This window comes from Taeniopygia guttata, chromosome 3 (genome assembly GCF_048771995.1).
Source record: "Taeniopygia guttata chromosome 3, bTaeGut7.mat, whole genome shotgun sequence".
In the NCBI taxonomy this organism is placed as follows: domain Eukaryota; kingdom Metazoa; phylum Chordata; class Aves; order Passeriformes; family Estrildidae; genus Taeniopygia; species Taeniopygia guttata.
The window spans coordinates 92,524,989-92,538,896 of record NC_133027.1 but is presented as its reverse complement, the minus strand read 5'-3'; the positions used below and the strand labels follow the sequence as shown (position 1 = coordinate 92,538,896).

The 13,908-nt window shown below is 47.9% G+C and overlaps 1 protein-coding gene across 1 annotated transcript; it reads right to left on the bottom strand.

Moving 5' to 3' along the window:
* Positions 1–3,270: 3,270 nt before the first annotated feature.
* DSTN (destrin, actin depolymerizing factor) lies at positions 3,271–13,684 on the bottom strand. Its single transcript, NM_001245705.2, is given in 4 exon segments — positions 3,271–3,557; positions 4,653–4,729; positions 4,969–5,276; positions 13,635–13,684. Coding segments are annotated over 4 exon segments (498 nt in total). The 5' UTR covers positions 13,638–13,684; the 3' UTR covers positions 3,271–3,447.
* Positions 13,685–13,908: the final 224 nt, after the last annotated feature.

Here is a 13,908-nt window from a genome sequence, read left to right as displayed (position 1 = left end):
ACTGTTCTTGTGAAGCAAAGCTGAAATAAAATAATTCTTTTTGGGGAAAGACATTTATCAGGCTTTTTTACATGCGGAATGGTACTGTTGCCATGTTTTAATTCCCTTGGCACCTTGATGGAAGGGGAAGGATATCCTGAAGGGCCAGGAGAAAGCCACGCCTTGCCCAAGAGCACACAGAGCTGAGGCCTGGCCAGCCCCTGCTTTCCCCACAGCTGGTGGGATTTTGCCATGTGCGCACCCAGTCGCCTCCTTTCCTACAGGACAGCCACCCAGGAGAGACTGTGCTTGTCAGCCCATGACTCAGAGCAGCCCCAGCACTGCAGGCAGGTACCTTTATTGATAAAGATCAAGAAGTTGCTCAGCTGGAGTGACTTGGAATAAGAACACTGACTGGATCCTTCTGCTGATTCGGCCATGCCTGGAATTACCTTTCAGCCTGGGTACTTGGGCTTATCAAGGCACAGCTGAAGACACTCAATTTAGCCCTCCTTGTAAATTACATTTACACTGCCTGCTGTTTACACTTAGGCCTGAATTATCAGTCTCCATTTCCTGTTCTCATCTTCTCACAGGCCAAATAGACAAAAATGGCTTGGGAAACCATTGCCTGCATGTGTACTTCAAAATGTTCACACTACCTGAGCGAGTCCTGCTGAGCTTGTGTGACTGAGCTGCCTCGCTCCTTCACCTTTTTCTTCATGTGCCCCTGTTAGGAAGTGATTTCTCCCACCAGCAAACAGCCAAGTTATAGAAAGCATTCATCACGCTGTCTCTCCCTGCTTGTCTTGCCTTTTTAGGTCTGGGAGAAAACTTTAAAACAGTCACAAGAGCTTCATCCCCACAAAAAGCAGGAAAAATAACCCTGGGAGGGGAAGTTTGGCCAGCAAACCCCACAATGTGTCTAAGCCCACAGCACTGTAGCTCTGAGGATTAAGTTACTGTTAGTTCTGGAGAACAAAGATCAATACACTTTGGGACTTTTAGTGAGGATCCTAAAAGCTCTCCAGTTGGCTGAAACTATAGCACCACACCCAACCAAGGCCCAAAGTGTCACCTCTTATCACTCAGTTCTAGGATTAAGATTCTGGGACTTTGAACCCAAGTCCCTAATCCAAGGGCTTTCACATTGTGGAAAATGCCCTCCTACCTTACAGGTCTGACATCCTTCCTCTTTTGCAGTGTCTCCTGCTCCATTTTCTGACCAAGGAAGGAAACCTCAGGCAGAAGTGACCACAGCATCACCTGGGCTAGATAAAGAGATGCCTGCAGCCTGGAGGCACCAGCTATCAGCTGGATCTTGGCTAGGAGTTGCCTTGTTTGTCAGGCAGCACCACTCCCAGTGTGTCACACTGGTTTCCTTATCTCCACCTGGACTTTGGACAGAGATCAGTACTGCAGACACCTGGGCAAGGAGGAGCTGTTCATAAGAGCATTACACACTTGGGGGTGAGGCCCCAGTTGACTGAAAGACAGGCTAGAAGCCCCAGCAGAATCCAGGCCAGTTTGCTTTGCTCAGAATCAGGAAGCTGCACTCCAATGGGTCCCTTTGCATCAGAAACCTTGTGCTCCCAGCCCTGTGACCCACATGGATGCCAAGTCAGAGCGGTCAGTCACTGCCTGTCTTTAATGAAGGGCTTTAACCACACAGCCTGGCCAGAGAGGCACATGCTCATTTAGGTAATGGCCCATTATTGCCCTGGCCCCCAGACACAGCAGCACAGAGGGCACTGCCCTGCCAGAGCAGAGGGGACACTGCAGCTTTCTGTCCCCACACAGCTGGGAACAGCTCAGGGAGGAAGGGCCATCCTGTGACTGCCTGGGCTCCATGGGCCTGGCCAGAGAAAGCCCCCTCAGTCCTCACGGGGAAAGCAGGGCAGAACAACCAACACATGGCTGGGCTCCTGCTGCTCAGACTGCAAACAGGGACATGGTTCCCAGGACGGCCCCCAGCCAATGGGAATTTGGGCCCAAAGCCTAAAGGCACAGACAGGTGCTGTTTGTGAGCTGAAGCCTGCAGCAAGCAGGGGCATGCAGAGCCAAAAGGGGAACGCACTGCAGAGCCAAACCTGCCTTCCCCCCAGATCCCTCCAGCTTCACCAGCTCTTCCTTGCAGCCTGTTTCCCATTCCCGCTCCCCAGAGCAGAGCAGGGAGGCCTGATCCCGAGGTTGGAGAGCAATCAGTCACTGACCCAGGGGAGGGAAAGCCCATTTATTTAGGCTGTTCAAATTTGGCACGCACAGAACATATCACAGTAATGCACTGGAGGCTAAGGGTTTTGGGTTTTTTTTTTTTTTTCTTTTTCTCTACAGACATACAAGAAAACTCTATGCAACTCCCATGTACACATTACACAAAGGAAACAGCTTTAATCAACCACTGATGAAACATGGAAGCTTTAAAGATCTCTGTAGCTGGCACAGGAATGTTTTCTACCCCCCATACAAAAGGCATTTCAGGTCAGACTTTCTAGTAGGTGATATTTCCATGCATTTCTACAGAATTAAAGAAGCTAACAGACAAAAAGCCCAGATCAAGCCATATTAGTCAGGCTGATTGGTTCTACTAAGTTAAATCAATAGTAATTATGGACAAATGGACCAAGTGACCAAAGACTGGGGCTGAAAATACCATTTTTAAAGTTGTGGTTCCTTTTCATTTTACTACCTGCAACTGGAGAGCTCTGATATAAGAATATGTATTTATAAAAGCCTCAGAAGCATGTGATCCATTAGTCGGTGTATATTAGAGAAAAGTAGTCCTAAATTAAACTGTATCAACAGTAAAAGCAATTTCTGTAGAATCACTCAGGAGGAAAGAGACCTCAAGACACTTCATAACAAGAAAATTGAACCTACAGAACAAGTGAACCTTTAAATATTACTACTGCAGTGTGAGTTCATAAGAGAGTGGATTAGGACTACTTCTCCAGAAAAAGTATGTGTCTGTTTTATGTCTAGCTGCATAATTAGGCTTTTTTAGTACAGCTCTGCAACTGCAAGCACTAAGAATTTAACCCAGTTTTGGTGCTAACAGGTTGCTTTAGCTGAAGTTCAACTACAGGTTTTAAGTTTTGTCTTAATGGCTACAGGGGAAAGTTTTTGAATTTTGCTTGATACTATTCAGAAAAGCAAAAACAGGAACCAGATCGTTCTCGCCTCTCCACCTTTCATGATACACTACTCAAATTTTTGGAGACCTTTAGTGTTAATCCATTGGGGACAGTACTGGGCTGGACAACCAATGCAAATATTAATACACCAAGATAAATCCTTAATTTGATTTATTTAGGGTCATTTGTACATACGAGCTACATCTCCAAAATCTACTTTATTCTACAAGACAGCTTCCCTACTGTTAGTGAAACCCTTGCCTAGAATGTTTGCTTTATATAACTGATCTATTAAAACATGGAATGCTTGTAGAGTTGTGGCACTGTATGACATCTACACGGGACTTCCTTCAAAAGCTACGACTAGGGAGCCTCCTAGCTTCTCAGCAATGCAAGCTCGGTTCAGGTCCTCTGGCCCATTTGCTTGGCATTCATGCTTTATGCCTAAAAAACAGAGGCAAAACACTCAATAATGCAGTATTTCACATGCTGGTAAGCAATCAAAGAAACATACCTGGTAGTAATATTAGAAGAAGCAATCCAGTCACTCAAGCAGACAAGTCCTGCCTTAGCTTAGAGAATTTGATGGCTTTTCCCTGACACATCCCAGGAGACACCTGGCTGCACACCAAATGTCACTGAAGGGACACGAAGGGAGAAATTTGTCACTAGCTCAGTGCTCAGGCTGTTGGCCTTTCATGGCAGGCTCTTAGAGCAAATCCCTCATTTCTTGTGCTGCCCTGGATACAGCAGGGGAGGGAGCTCCAGGCAAGCACACGGAGAGGGCTCATTCGGCTCCTGCCGCCTCTGCAGAGGTGGCTGAGAGCATCACACTGCAAACCTGAGAGGCAGAGACTGAGAGCTGGGCTACTCAACCAACAGTGCTTTCTTTTTCCTTTTTAAGGCTGGGGAGCCCAACCCATGTCTGCCTAATATGGTGAAAAGCAGAATTTCCTTAGGATTTCTTTTTCTCAATTTCCACATGTGCAGCACACAACACATTCCCATGGCAATTCCAGTCCCTGGGCAAGCCATCCTGTGAAAGCTGGCACTGCTGCACAAAGATCTTGTCAGTCTTGCACAGTGCAAGATTTTGGCCCAGTGCAGCCTGAGGAGCTGAAGAGTGCTACCTGGCTATCAGCCAGACTGACTTACAGCATAGGAAATTTATGAGACTGCATTTTAACAGACACAGGGATGAAAGTGCTCTGCCACTGAGGCACCTCTGCACAAAATCCAGTGCTGTGTTACGAATCCTAGGGTTTCTAGCCTGTATGGAGCAGATGTGCTGCTCATATTGTCCATCACACATTGCAAAACCTGCTCTTGTCCTGAGCACTGTCCTAGTGCCTCTGAAATTTGGTCAGATAATGTAAATTTGTGCCAGAGCTCATTTTAGCTCTGTCACATGATACTTCACTTCTCACTAGTATATCAAAACAACAACAACAAAAAAAACCTCCAAAATCGAAACTAATTAAGCCTTGCTGTGTACTCCAGGGACACAGCAGAGTTAGGAGCATTAGTTGTATTACATACCTTGAAACTTCTTTTTGATTGCATCCTTGGAGCTTGCGTAGATCATCTTACTTTTGAGAGGTGCTTGTTCGGGTGCCCTAGGGGGAGACACCACAGACAGTGACATCAGTGACACTGAATATCCACCCCAGACAGAAGCAGGATCTTACCCACCATAGACAAGTGGAACATCTCATGGCTCCAGAATACAGGCATCAGGCTGCCCAGCTCACTTTAAGCCTGCCATTTTCCCAGCCTGGGCAATACAAATGCTGAGACCTCACCCACAGAGCCTGGACTGCATGTTAGGAATGAGAGAGTTGGGAAGGTGGCTTACCACAAGAAAAACATCAGCTCTTCTTTTTTGGATTCCTTGGTCTCGAAGCTTGCATCATACAAGGCATAGCGGCAATCTTTCTCAGGAAGCATCTGCACAAAGTGCTTGAAAGGGTCGGTGACTGTCACTCCGACATCTCCCACCAGAATCTCTTTACCTTCCTCCACAATAATGCACTTTTTGTCCGGACTGAGGCAGAAGATGACAGCCTTCTTCCTCTTCTTGATTTCCTCCGGCGTGGAACACTTCCGCACTTTCATGTCGTAGAAGATACGGCACACCTCATCGGCCACTTGTACTCCGGAGGCCTGCAAAGACCACAGCAAACACCTTCAGGCCTTCCACCCCTAATTTTCCCAGCTACATTATGGCACTGCCTTAAATCCAAGGCTAGAAAACAATAGATTTTTGCAACAGTCACTTGTGGCATGAGAGTCTCATCAGAAAAGGTTGCAGTCCCTCTTTACCAAAGCCAAGCAACGAATCTGGAGTCTCGCTGCTGCCCACAGCCAGCTGCCAAACCAAAAACTATTCTAAGGAAGTCACAATCCCACTTACACCGGAACATTTTTTTTGGGGGAGTTTTACAGGCATGCCAACCCCTTGTTCTTTGAGATTCAGTTGTGGCAGATTCTTTGGCATTACAGCAGCTTAATTTTCTTCCCCTTTTCAGGCTGGCTGGACAAGCCCATAAGGATCTTCTTGCAAAGTTTCCCAGCCATTTCCAGCATGCTTGCTAGCAGCTTTAGGAACAGAGGTAAAGCTGGCCAAATTCCATACTTGTCACATGGACTTAGTTTAGATATCAAGGAAAATGTAGTGGGGTACTGGGATTGCGATGGTAGTTTTTAGCTGAACAAACCAACTTTGGGAGGTTGCTCCGAATTCAGTATTTCAAACAGAGAATTTGCAAGTCTTAACAGTTAAAGTCTCTTCTCAGCACCAATTCCAGCAGTTTTTAAAGCAAGCTCAACCCTGCCCAACATTTCTCCCCCACCTTGGAGTCAGCTGGGAAACTGTAGTGAGTGGTATCGTATTCCCCTGTGTAAGCTGGAACAAGAGGTGCACATGCAGCATTATCAATCTGATGTAAAGGCAGCTGCACAGCATAAAGAGGACAAGACCTAGCAAGAATGACAAAAGGCTGAACTGCATTTTCAGTCTGATGCTTTTCTGGGAATGAGACAGGAAAAAAAAAGTGGGAAGTAGAAGCATTTACATATGAGTTTTGTTGTCAGACTGCACCAAGTTTAAAAGCAGCTGTGCAAGAGTGAATACTGCAAATGTGGGAAGCCAGCAGGCACTGCTGGAAGGACATCATGGCCAGAGCAGTAAAGACCAAATTGAAGCCTGTCCAGTACTGAACAACTCTATCTGTTCAAAACGCTACACAGAGTATAAACAATGAGATTCCTTTAGAATCCTGCTTCCTCCCTCACTGCTTTTTTGTCTCCCAAATTCAAATGACATTACTCATATCCATCTATTAGAAGGAAAACTGCTTTCCTCCCTCTGTGTAAACCACGACACCTCACTGCTATGAGCACAGTCAGCAGTACCAACAGTCGGGTACAGCAGCAGGTGAGATACACCACTCAAAAAAGCTAAAGGCTATTCTTAATTTTTTTAAACTTATCTTCAGCCCCAGATGTGAGCTCAAGTGATTTCTTTTGCATTTTTAAGGAACAGCAGAGTTCAGCTGCAAAACCAGAGGGACAGAGGTGCAGGGGACCTGCTCAGTGCTCAGGCTGTCCTTGAAATATAGTTATGGAATGGACACCTCCTTTAATGTGTGGGGTTTTTTAAAGTGTTGATTAGTGCCTACCACAGAGGACCTCAGATAAACCCAGATCCTCCTCTTTCTACCAAAATCCCTCCTCCTGTAACTGAGTGGCTGGCATAGCCAGCTAACCCAGTGAGGAGAGGTGGCACAGCTGGCAGAATCTATTACTATGGAGTTTGGTATCCAGAGCTCCCAAGTGCTGGTCACAGAAAACCAGGACAATCTCATACATCAGCAATCTGAGCCAGCTTTTCTTTAGGGTGGAGAGCAGTACTTTCTCAGGGTTTACCTAAATACAAGGGGTCCTCCCTCAACATTTACAATGCATGGTCAGTCTGGAAGTGGTAACCTATGCAGAATTGCTTACATTTACTTTGGGACGGGAGAACATCAATTCAGTCACCATGCCTCAGCTGTGTGGCAGGCAGCCATCCTTCTGCATATCACCAATAAGGTGAGGAAAGTACATGGAGAAAGCCTATTTCAGGATAAATTCAAGCTACAGTGCAAACATGGACTCAAAGTGACTCATTCCAGTCACCTCCTCCATACAGAGACACTGTACTTTATCAGAGTGTGACTGAGAGCTAATGAGGAATAAAGGTCTTTCTCCTCCTGTCCCAGTGTTTGGTGTGGGCAAGAGCCTTTTTGGGAAGACTCTGAATAACACAAAGTTAACCTAATAAAGCAAACAGTGAAAGAACGACAGCTATTTCATCATTCACTAAAGACAAATCTACAGTGAATTCAAGAGAAACCTTTTCCTCCCCGAGGTTTATTTTCTAACTAATGGTACCTCAGTAGCTGGCAATGGGTGGCAAGACCTGAGTTTTAGTCACGAAGCCCCTCAAGGTTCTTAGAAAATGCACAGAAAGTCTGAACTGGCATGGAAATGAGGCTATTTATAATGAAAAAGCAGTACATGTCATCTACCTCTACCTTTGTCAATTCTTGAGTATTGCTCAAACATTACAACAAATAATTCCCTTGCACCAAGTCACATTAACTTTGAAAGCACAGGTTAATGCTCAGCTTAGAGCCAGAAGTAGCAGCAATAGAGCTGCAGGTTGATGCAAACTGTGCAGTCATGTGCATTTGCTTGTGCTACTACACAGCCAGAAACATGTCTCCAAGTCAGAAGACAAGTTGTTTCTTTAAAAAGAATCTGAGCACTGCTGGCAAGTCAGTTCAGATTCTAAAAATGTTGAAAGTATTTAGTCTGGAAACTCAAAATTCACTGTAAAACTTCAGCTGATAACTGGGACTGACCAGCAGCTGAAGGGACAATAGTGACAACTGGATTTTTTAGCTTTCCAAAGCAAAAGGCTGTTAGTAGCTGGTGCTACTCCTTTTCACAGCTGCTGTACAACCCCTGGATTCATCACACAAGCTGACATTAGCAGCCATTGTGTTGCCAGGGACAATGTAGATTTGTTCCATCTGAGAACACCCTATAGCTGTGTTACAGTATGGGCTGAGATGAGACAGTGCAACAAACGAATTCCCTCTGAAAAGAGCATCTACTGTCATAACTGCAGGGCTCCCTCTTCAACCCTGGGCCTGTAGCAGCCACAAATGGCTTCACAAACATACTTAAAAAGGAAAAAACTCAAACCCCAGGCAGCTTTTGTTTTAAGGTGGCTGCAACCACTCTGTGTAGAACAGCAACAGGATGACTTCTAAGAGCACTGGAACAAGGAGAAATTCCAGACTCTAAATATGTGTCCTTAAGCAACATTTTAACCTCATCCCTGCTGCCTTGTCCAGAAGAAGAGCTGGTGAGAAGCCTCCACCCACCCAGTAATGATAAACACTTGTTAGTCAGATATGGCTCTGCTCAGAGGAGTCAATGCAGCACATTGGTTATTATTTTGTGCATTGTGGCTTGAACACTGTAGAGCTCCAGCAGCCAGCCTGGTCCTATTCCTTTCCCAACATGGAAGCAGTTAGCCAGCTCCGGACTGGCACACGGGAGTTGCTTCAGTGAGCAGCACATACTGCAGGCACTTGTGGGAGCCATGACCATCAGCCAGCTGGTGATATTTCACTGTAGGGGACAGACCCTTAATCGCAGCAAAGCAGCAGCAAGCAGGTAAGCCACCTAATTACCACATGGGAAAACGATGCCAGGACAGCACACTCAGGGAGACATTCGGGAAAGAAGAGACAGAGCAAGTTTCTCTGAGGCAATCAGCACAAGTGAGTTGTCCTGCAGCACGTCCATGCAGCTGCTGCAGACACAGCACGTGCTGGGGGCTGAGCCCCTCACCCATGATCCCAAGGCACTTCTGGCAGTGTCCCCCCTGGATCTCACACAGCCTGCTGCAGGCACCTGAGGCAAGGGCTGCCTTCACTGCCTTGTCAGCAGGCACTGCAGGAACACAGCAGCTCTTGTTCACAGAGCCTCGCTCTTGCCTCAAGTGCAAAGCTCTGCACAAGTCTTGGGAGAGCACAATGCCCTCCCTCCAGCAGCCCAAAGAGAGAGCCCAGCTGTCTCCACTAAGAGCTCCCAACATTTTGTCTCCATTGCCAAGTAGCCAAACTGAAATTTAATCTAAAATGGAGAAGACTGAAGAATAATCCAAAGCTTTCTCAAGAAAAGCCCACATACAGAAAAGCCATTTCAGGAGTGAGAGACATGCCAGACACCTGCTAAACTGGATTCGTAGTGAGCCTGCACTAAAACACAATTCTGACACAATGAAATTCAACTTCTCTTTTGTTAGGAAGTGAATACTGTGAGCACCAGTATTTCTCTTAAATACTTAAAATAATTTACCTAAGAAGAGTCTTTGTTTTCCTCAACTCTAAGACAGCTAAGACCTTAAACTAATGACTTAGTTTTTGCCTCGAGACAAGTTTGAAGGACTAAATTTGAGTTTAAGTCTTGAGAATTTCAGACTGTTGGTTTTCCCTCCTCCGATTAGGGCCGAAGAACTCTCCATTAGTGGTGCCCGTGCATGCATTATCTCCAGAGACATTCCAAGATGCAGTTCTTGACTTGTTTTATCTGGGAACCACGCACAAACATTGTACACATCAGGGTGAACTATCCACAGCTACTCAAGTGGAAACTTTTGCTTCTTGGAAAAGCATCATCATTTTTTTCCAGGATCTGACACCAAGAATGTATTAAAACACGCCTTGTTTAACTGCAAGGGCAGATTTGAGAACACTGTGCTCCCATGTTTGCTGGTCACATTACTGGCATGTATTTGTTTGTTAGTTTCTTCAGCAAACCCTGTTTCCCCCATGCCTGGCTTATCCTCCCTCCTATCTACCTCTGAAATTCCCTACCACTGCCAGAGCTGCCTGTGGAGCCATGTGGCATTTCCTTCTGACTCACTAATGTGTCACAGTACATCTCTGCAATAAATACTTTTTCAATTAAACCTATTTCCACCCAATTGGTCTGGGACAGCACCCTTCAGGGACAGAGCTGATCCCTGCACTGCCACACACTGGAATGTCCTGGGCCATCACCAGCAACTTGAGGGGAAAACTAAACCAAGGTAGTTGTGGGAGCACTTAGCAGAGGCCTGGCTGAAAGAAAGTTTTGCCAAATTGGACCTCTGGAAAGGTGTCACCTAAGGCCGACAAGCCAACTGAAAATGTAGGTGGTCAAAACTATAAAGATATTAAATACTGAGTGAGCACTCAGGAAAACACATCTGATGTTAAAAATGTTAACATCCCCACTTTACTGAGCAGGAAAGACAGCAACGCAAGGAGGAAATGCAACGAGCAGCTACTTTAACTTCATCCCAGAGACCAGCAACAGTGTGGGAACACCGGTGACTTCAGGAGTCTGGAAGAGACCACATTCCCTGCTTACCTACAGCTAGACAGAGACCCACCTCCATTTACAGGGGACAGCCTGTACATCTGAAAGGCCAAGGTTTCAACTTGGATCTGAAGGCTGACAGGAAACAGAACTAACAGCCTTTTACTGCTGTTGTATAAGAGGCCATTATTTGCACACCATAAACCAGCAAGAAGTATAGAGACATCTGCGTATCACTTGTAGAAAGATCTTGCCAGCTAGAATCAAGTTTTCATTTTGCATTAGTTGGTCTCTTTTGGCAGGCAGAAGGTGTGAGGGAAAGAATCAAAACTCTATTCAGCTTTAATTTTTTCCACCCCGACAGTAAGAAAGGTTATTGACAAGACAAGGAGAGATGAGTAGAAAAGCAATTATTAAAAAAAAACCAAACAAACAAACAAAAAACCCTATCATTTGAATTCCTGAAGGTTTTCTTCAGCTTTCAGCCGAAGAAGAAATTATCCCCTTCTCTAAGCCACCATGAAGTTCACTCCCAATTCAATTATCAAGGTAGGCAGAACAAGCAATACCCACAAAAGGCAATCCCAGCAACAGTACTAAAAAACAGGAACTGCAGTGGCCACGAGTAGCAGGGCAGAAGTTTTAAGCAGCACCCATTCCTGTGTTGAAATGTAAGTTTTTAAGGTAATACAGGTGGAAGCTGGTGTGTAACAGCAATTTCTTGCAGAAAACCAAAACTTCTCAGAAACACATTCAGCACATAAATCAGCTGTTAAGAGCCCAAACGCCTACAAGAATTTTTTTTTTGTGGCCCTCTAGGCACCTATAGCAACCTAAAGCTTAAATGTCACCCTCAAAATCAGGTTCTGAAGGCCAGCTCTGGGCATCCCTGATATTTATTACTGAGGGATCCTCCTCTCCCGAGGAGACTGCTGGGAATACTGAAAAACCAGGTGAGGAAAGGGCTGAGAACAGCTTCACAAGCAAGTCCTGGTTGTATTCAGGCTCTCTCACATGGGATTGCTTAGGTCAGCCCTTGTACCCAGCAGGAGCCTCTTGATAGTGATTCTGCCAAGACCAGTAGGAACATGCCAGACATCAACAGCACCAATTGTTATGAGGCTGTTATCTTGTATATGAGGCATATGTACCTTGTAATTACACAGATCTGGGAATAGCACTGACTAACAACCAAGAAAAATCATTTGCACGGTACTCCAAAGACCTTGGACTCATTTAATCCAGCAGCAAAGAAACTGAACATTGTGGCAAGACACAAAAGCTCAAAATCCAAGCGCTTTTGATACCAAAGGATGCCCTCCCGCTGGCACTACTGTACTTTGCCAAAAGGCCTCCACTCTGCCTAAAACCAAGTTCATTTGCAGCCTTTCAAAAAAGCCAACCTAAACCCTGTTGCAAAAAGGAGATCACTATGAGAAATAGTAGTTTTGACTGACTTGGGAATTCCCTGGTTCCAAAGCAAGATGAAGCCTGACACACTGAGTAGTCACACTTAACTAGGTTTGCATACTGCAGAGGTGGTAGCTGGCTTGTTGAGACAAGCCTCCTTTCAACAAGAGCTGTGAGTCTCATCAGACTTTTTAGCAGCTTCATCTGCAACTCCCATCAGCTCTGCTCCATGCTGCAGACCAGCCACAGACGCTCCAACTTGGGTGTTGGAGAAAGTAGGGACATTAGCAGTACATCCTGTCTGCTAGCCCTACGGACCAAAAATTTATTTCCCGGATATACCACATGTTCAATGAACTACCAGTAAATACTAAGGGAAAGCCTCAATATTTAACACCTCTACAGGTAAATAACCCAGGCAAGTGCGTGTTGCTGGACAAGTGCTTGTGCATGAGTCAAGCAAAAACAGGGCAGCAGTTAAAACTGCATGAGCTAATAATTGAGGCAAATTTGCCAACCTCTGTCTCCCGATTTAAACGAGGATGCAAATTCCGAGCATGGGCAAAGCAAATAGAATGAAACTGAACATGTGTTTGGTCTATTCTGCCGCATTTATGCAAGGAGAGCCATAACACTTTTGGGTTTTTTTTAAGACCACGAAACACAAGCAAATCAGTGCCAATGCTTAATACTTTTTTGTTCCTTTCCTTCCAGCGTTATGCCTTGGATGAATGTTTTCAGCACTGTGCGGAGAAGCAAAACAGAAAAAAAAACCCTCAAGTCCTTGCAGCAACTACCTCAAAATTTCAGCTTTCTCGAGCGGCCGCTGCGACACCCTGTTTTTTTACAATCACCGATTCCCCTCCGCGAGTTCCGCTTCCCCCTTTTGTCCGCCACCAGCGCTGCGGGCTCCGGCCGGGCCCGGCGGCGGGGGGCGCTGGGAAGGCCCGTGCTGGCCCCGGAGCCGCCGCCGGTTTCTAGGCCAGGCCCGAACCCCCGGGCCGTGGGAAGATGGCTCCCGGCGGGACCGAGGCGGCGGCCGCGCTTCCACCCGAGCGGGGCAGCCCCCGGCCTCGGGGGCAGGGCGGGCTCCCACTAGCACCGCCCGGTGCCTTCCAGCGAGGCTGCTACCCCCTCGCAGCCAGCCCCTCGCGGGGAGCGGCCGGGCCGCCGCCCCCCGTCCCCTGCCGGCCGCGCCCTGCGGCGCGGGGAGGCGCCGCGAACAGCCCCCCCCCCCGCCCCGCCGCGGCCCTTTCCCGCCGCGCCCTCGCTCCTCACCAACCCCCCCCTCCCGGGGCCGAATGGACGCGCCCGCCCCCAGCGCCTGTGTGCGACGCGGAGCGTACCACTACTTTACGACGGGGGGAGGAAAGGAGGACAGTTCCATCGCTTCAAGGCGGGGTGGGAGTAACCTTCCGTCGCCTCATGGCGGGATGGGGGCGGGGGGGAAGGGAGGAGAACGGATCCGCCGCGTCAAGTTCAAAGGCGAACGGGAAGGACCGGGAGAAAGGGAAGGAGAAGAAAAAGGGGGCACGATATTGCCAGGCAGAGCGGCGCCGCCAGCCAGAGCGCCGGCCGGGATGCGGCGGGCGGTACCGCCGCCCCCCTCCCCCCTTTTTCCCCCAGGGATGAAGGCGGAGGCGGGAGACGGAGAAGCCAAGGGCCCCTGCGGCGGCGCGCGGTGCCTACCATGGCGTCGGCGGGCGGGCTGCGGAGCGCGGTGCGGCGGCGGCGGCTCTCTCGGCAGTCTGGGCGCGGCGCGGGCTCCGGCGGCAGGAAGGGAAGCTGCGAGGGCGCGAGCCGGGCGGAAGCGCTGCCGACGTCACGGCCGCCGTGCCCGGAGGAGGAGGAAGCGGTTGCTATGGCGGGAGCCCCGCGTGGCGACGCCCCAGCTCCACGCGCACGCGCGAGCGGGGTGGGGGCGGGAGCCCGTCGCCACGCAGGACCACGCCCCTTCGGAGTT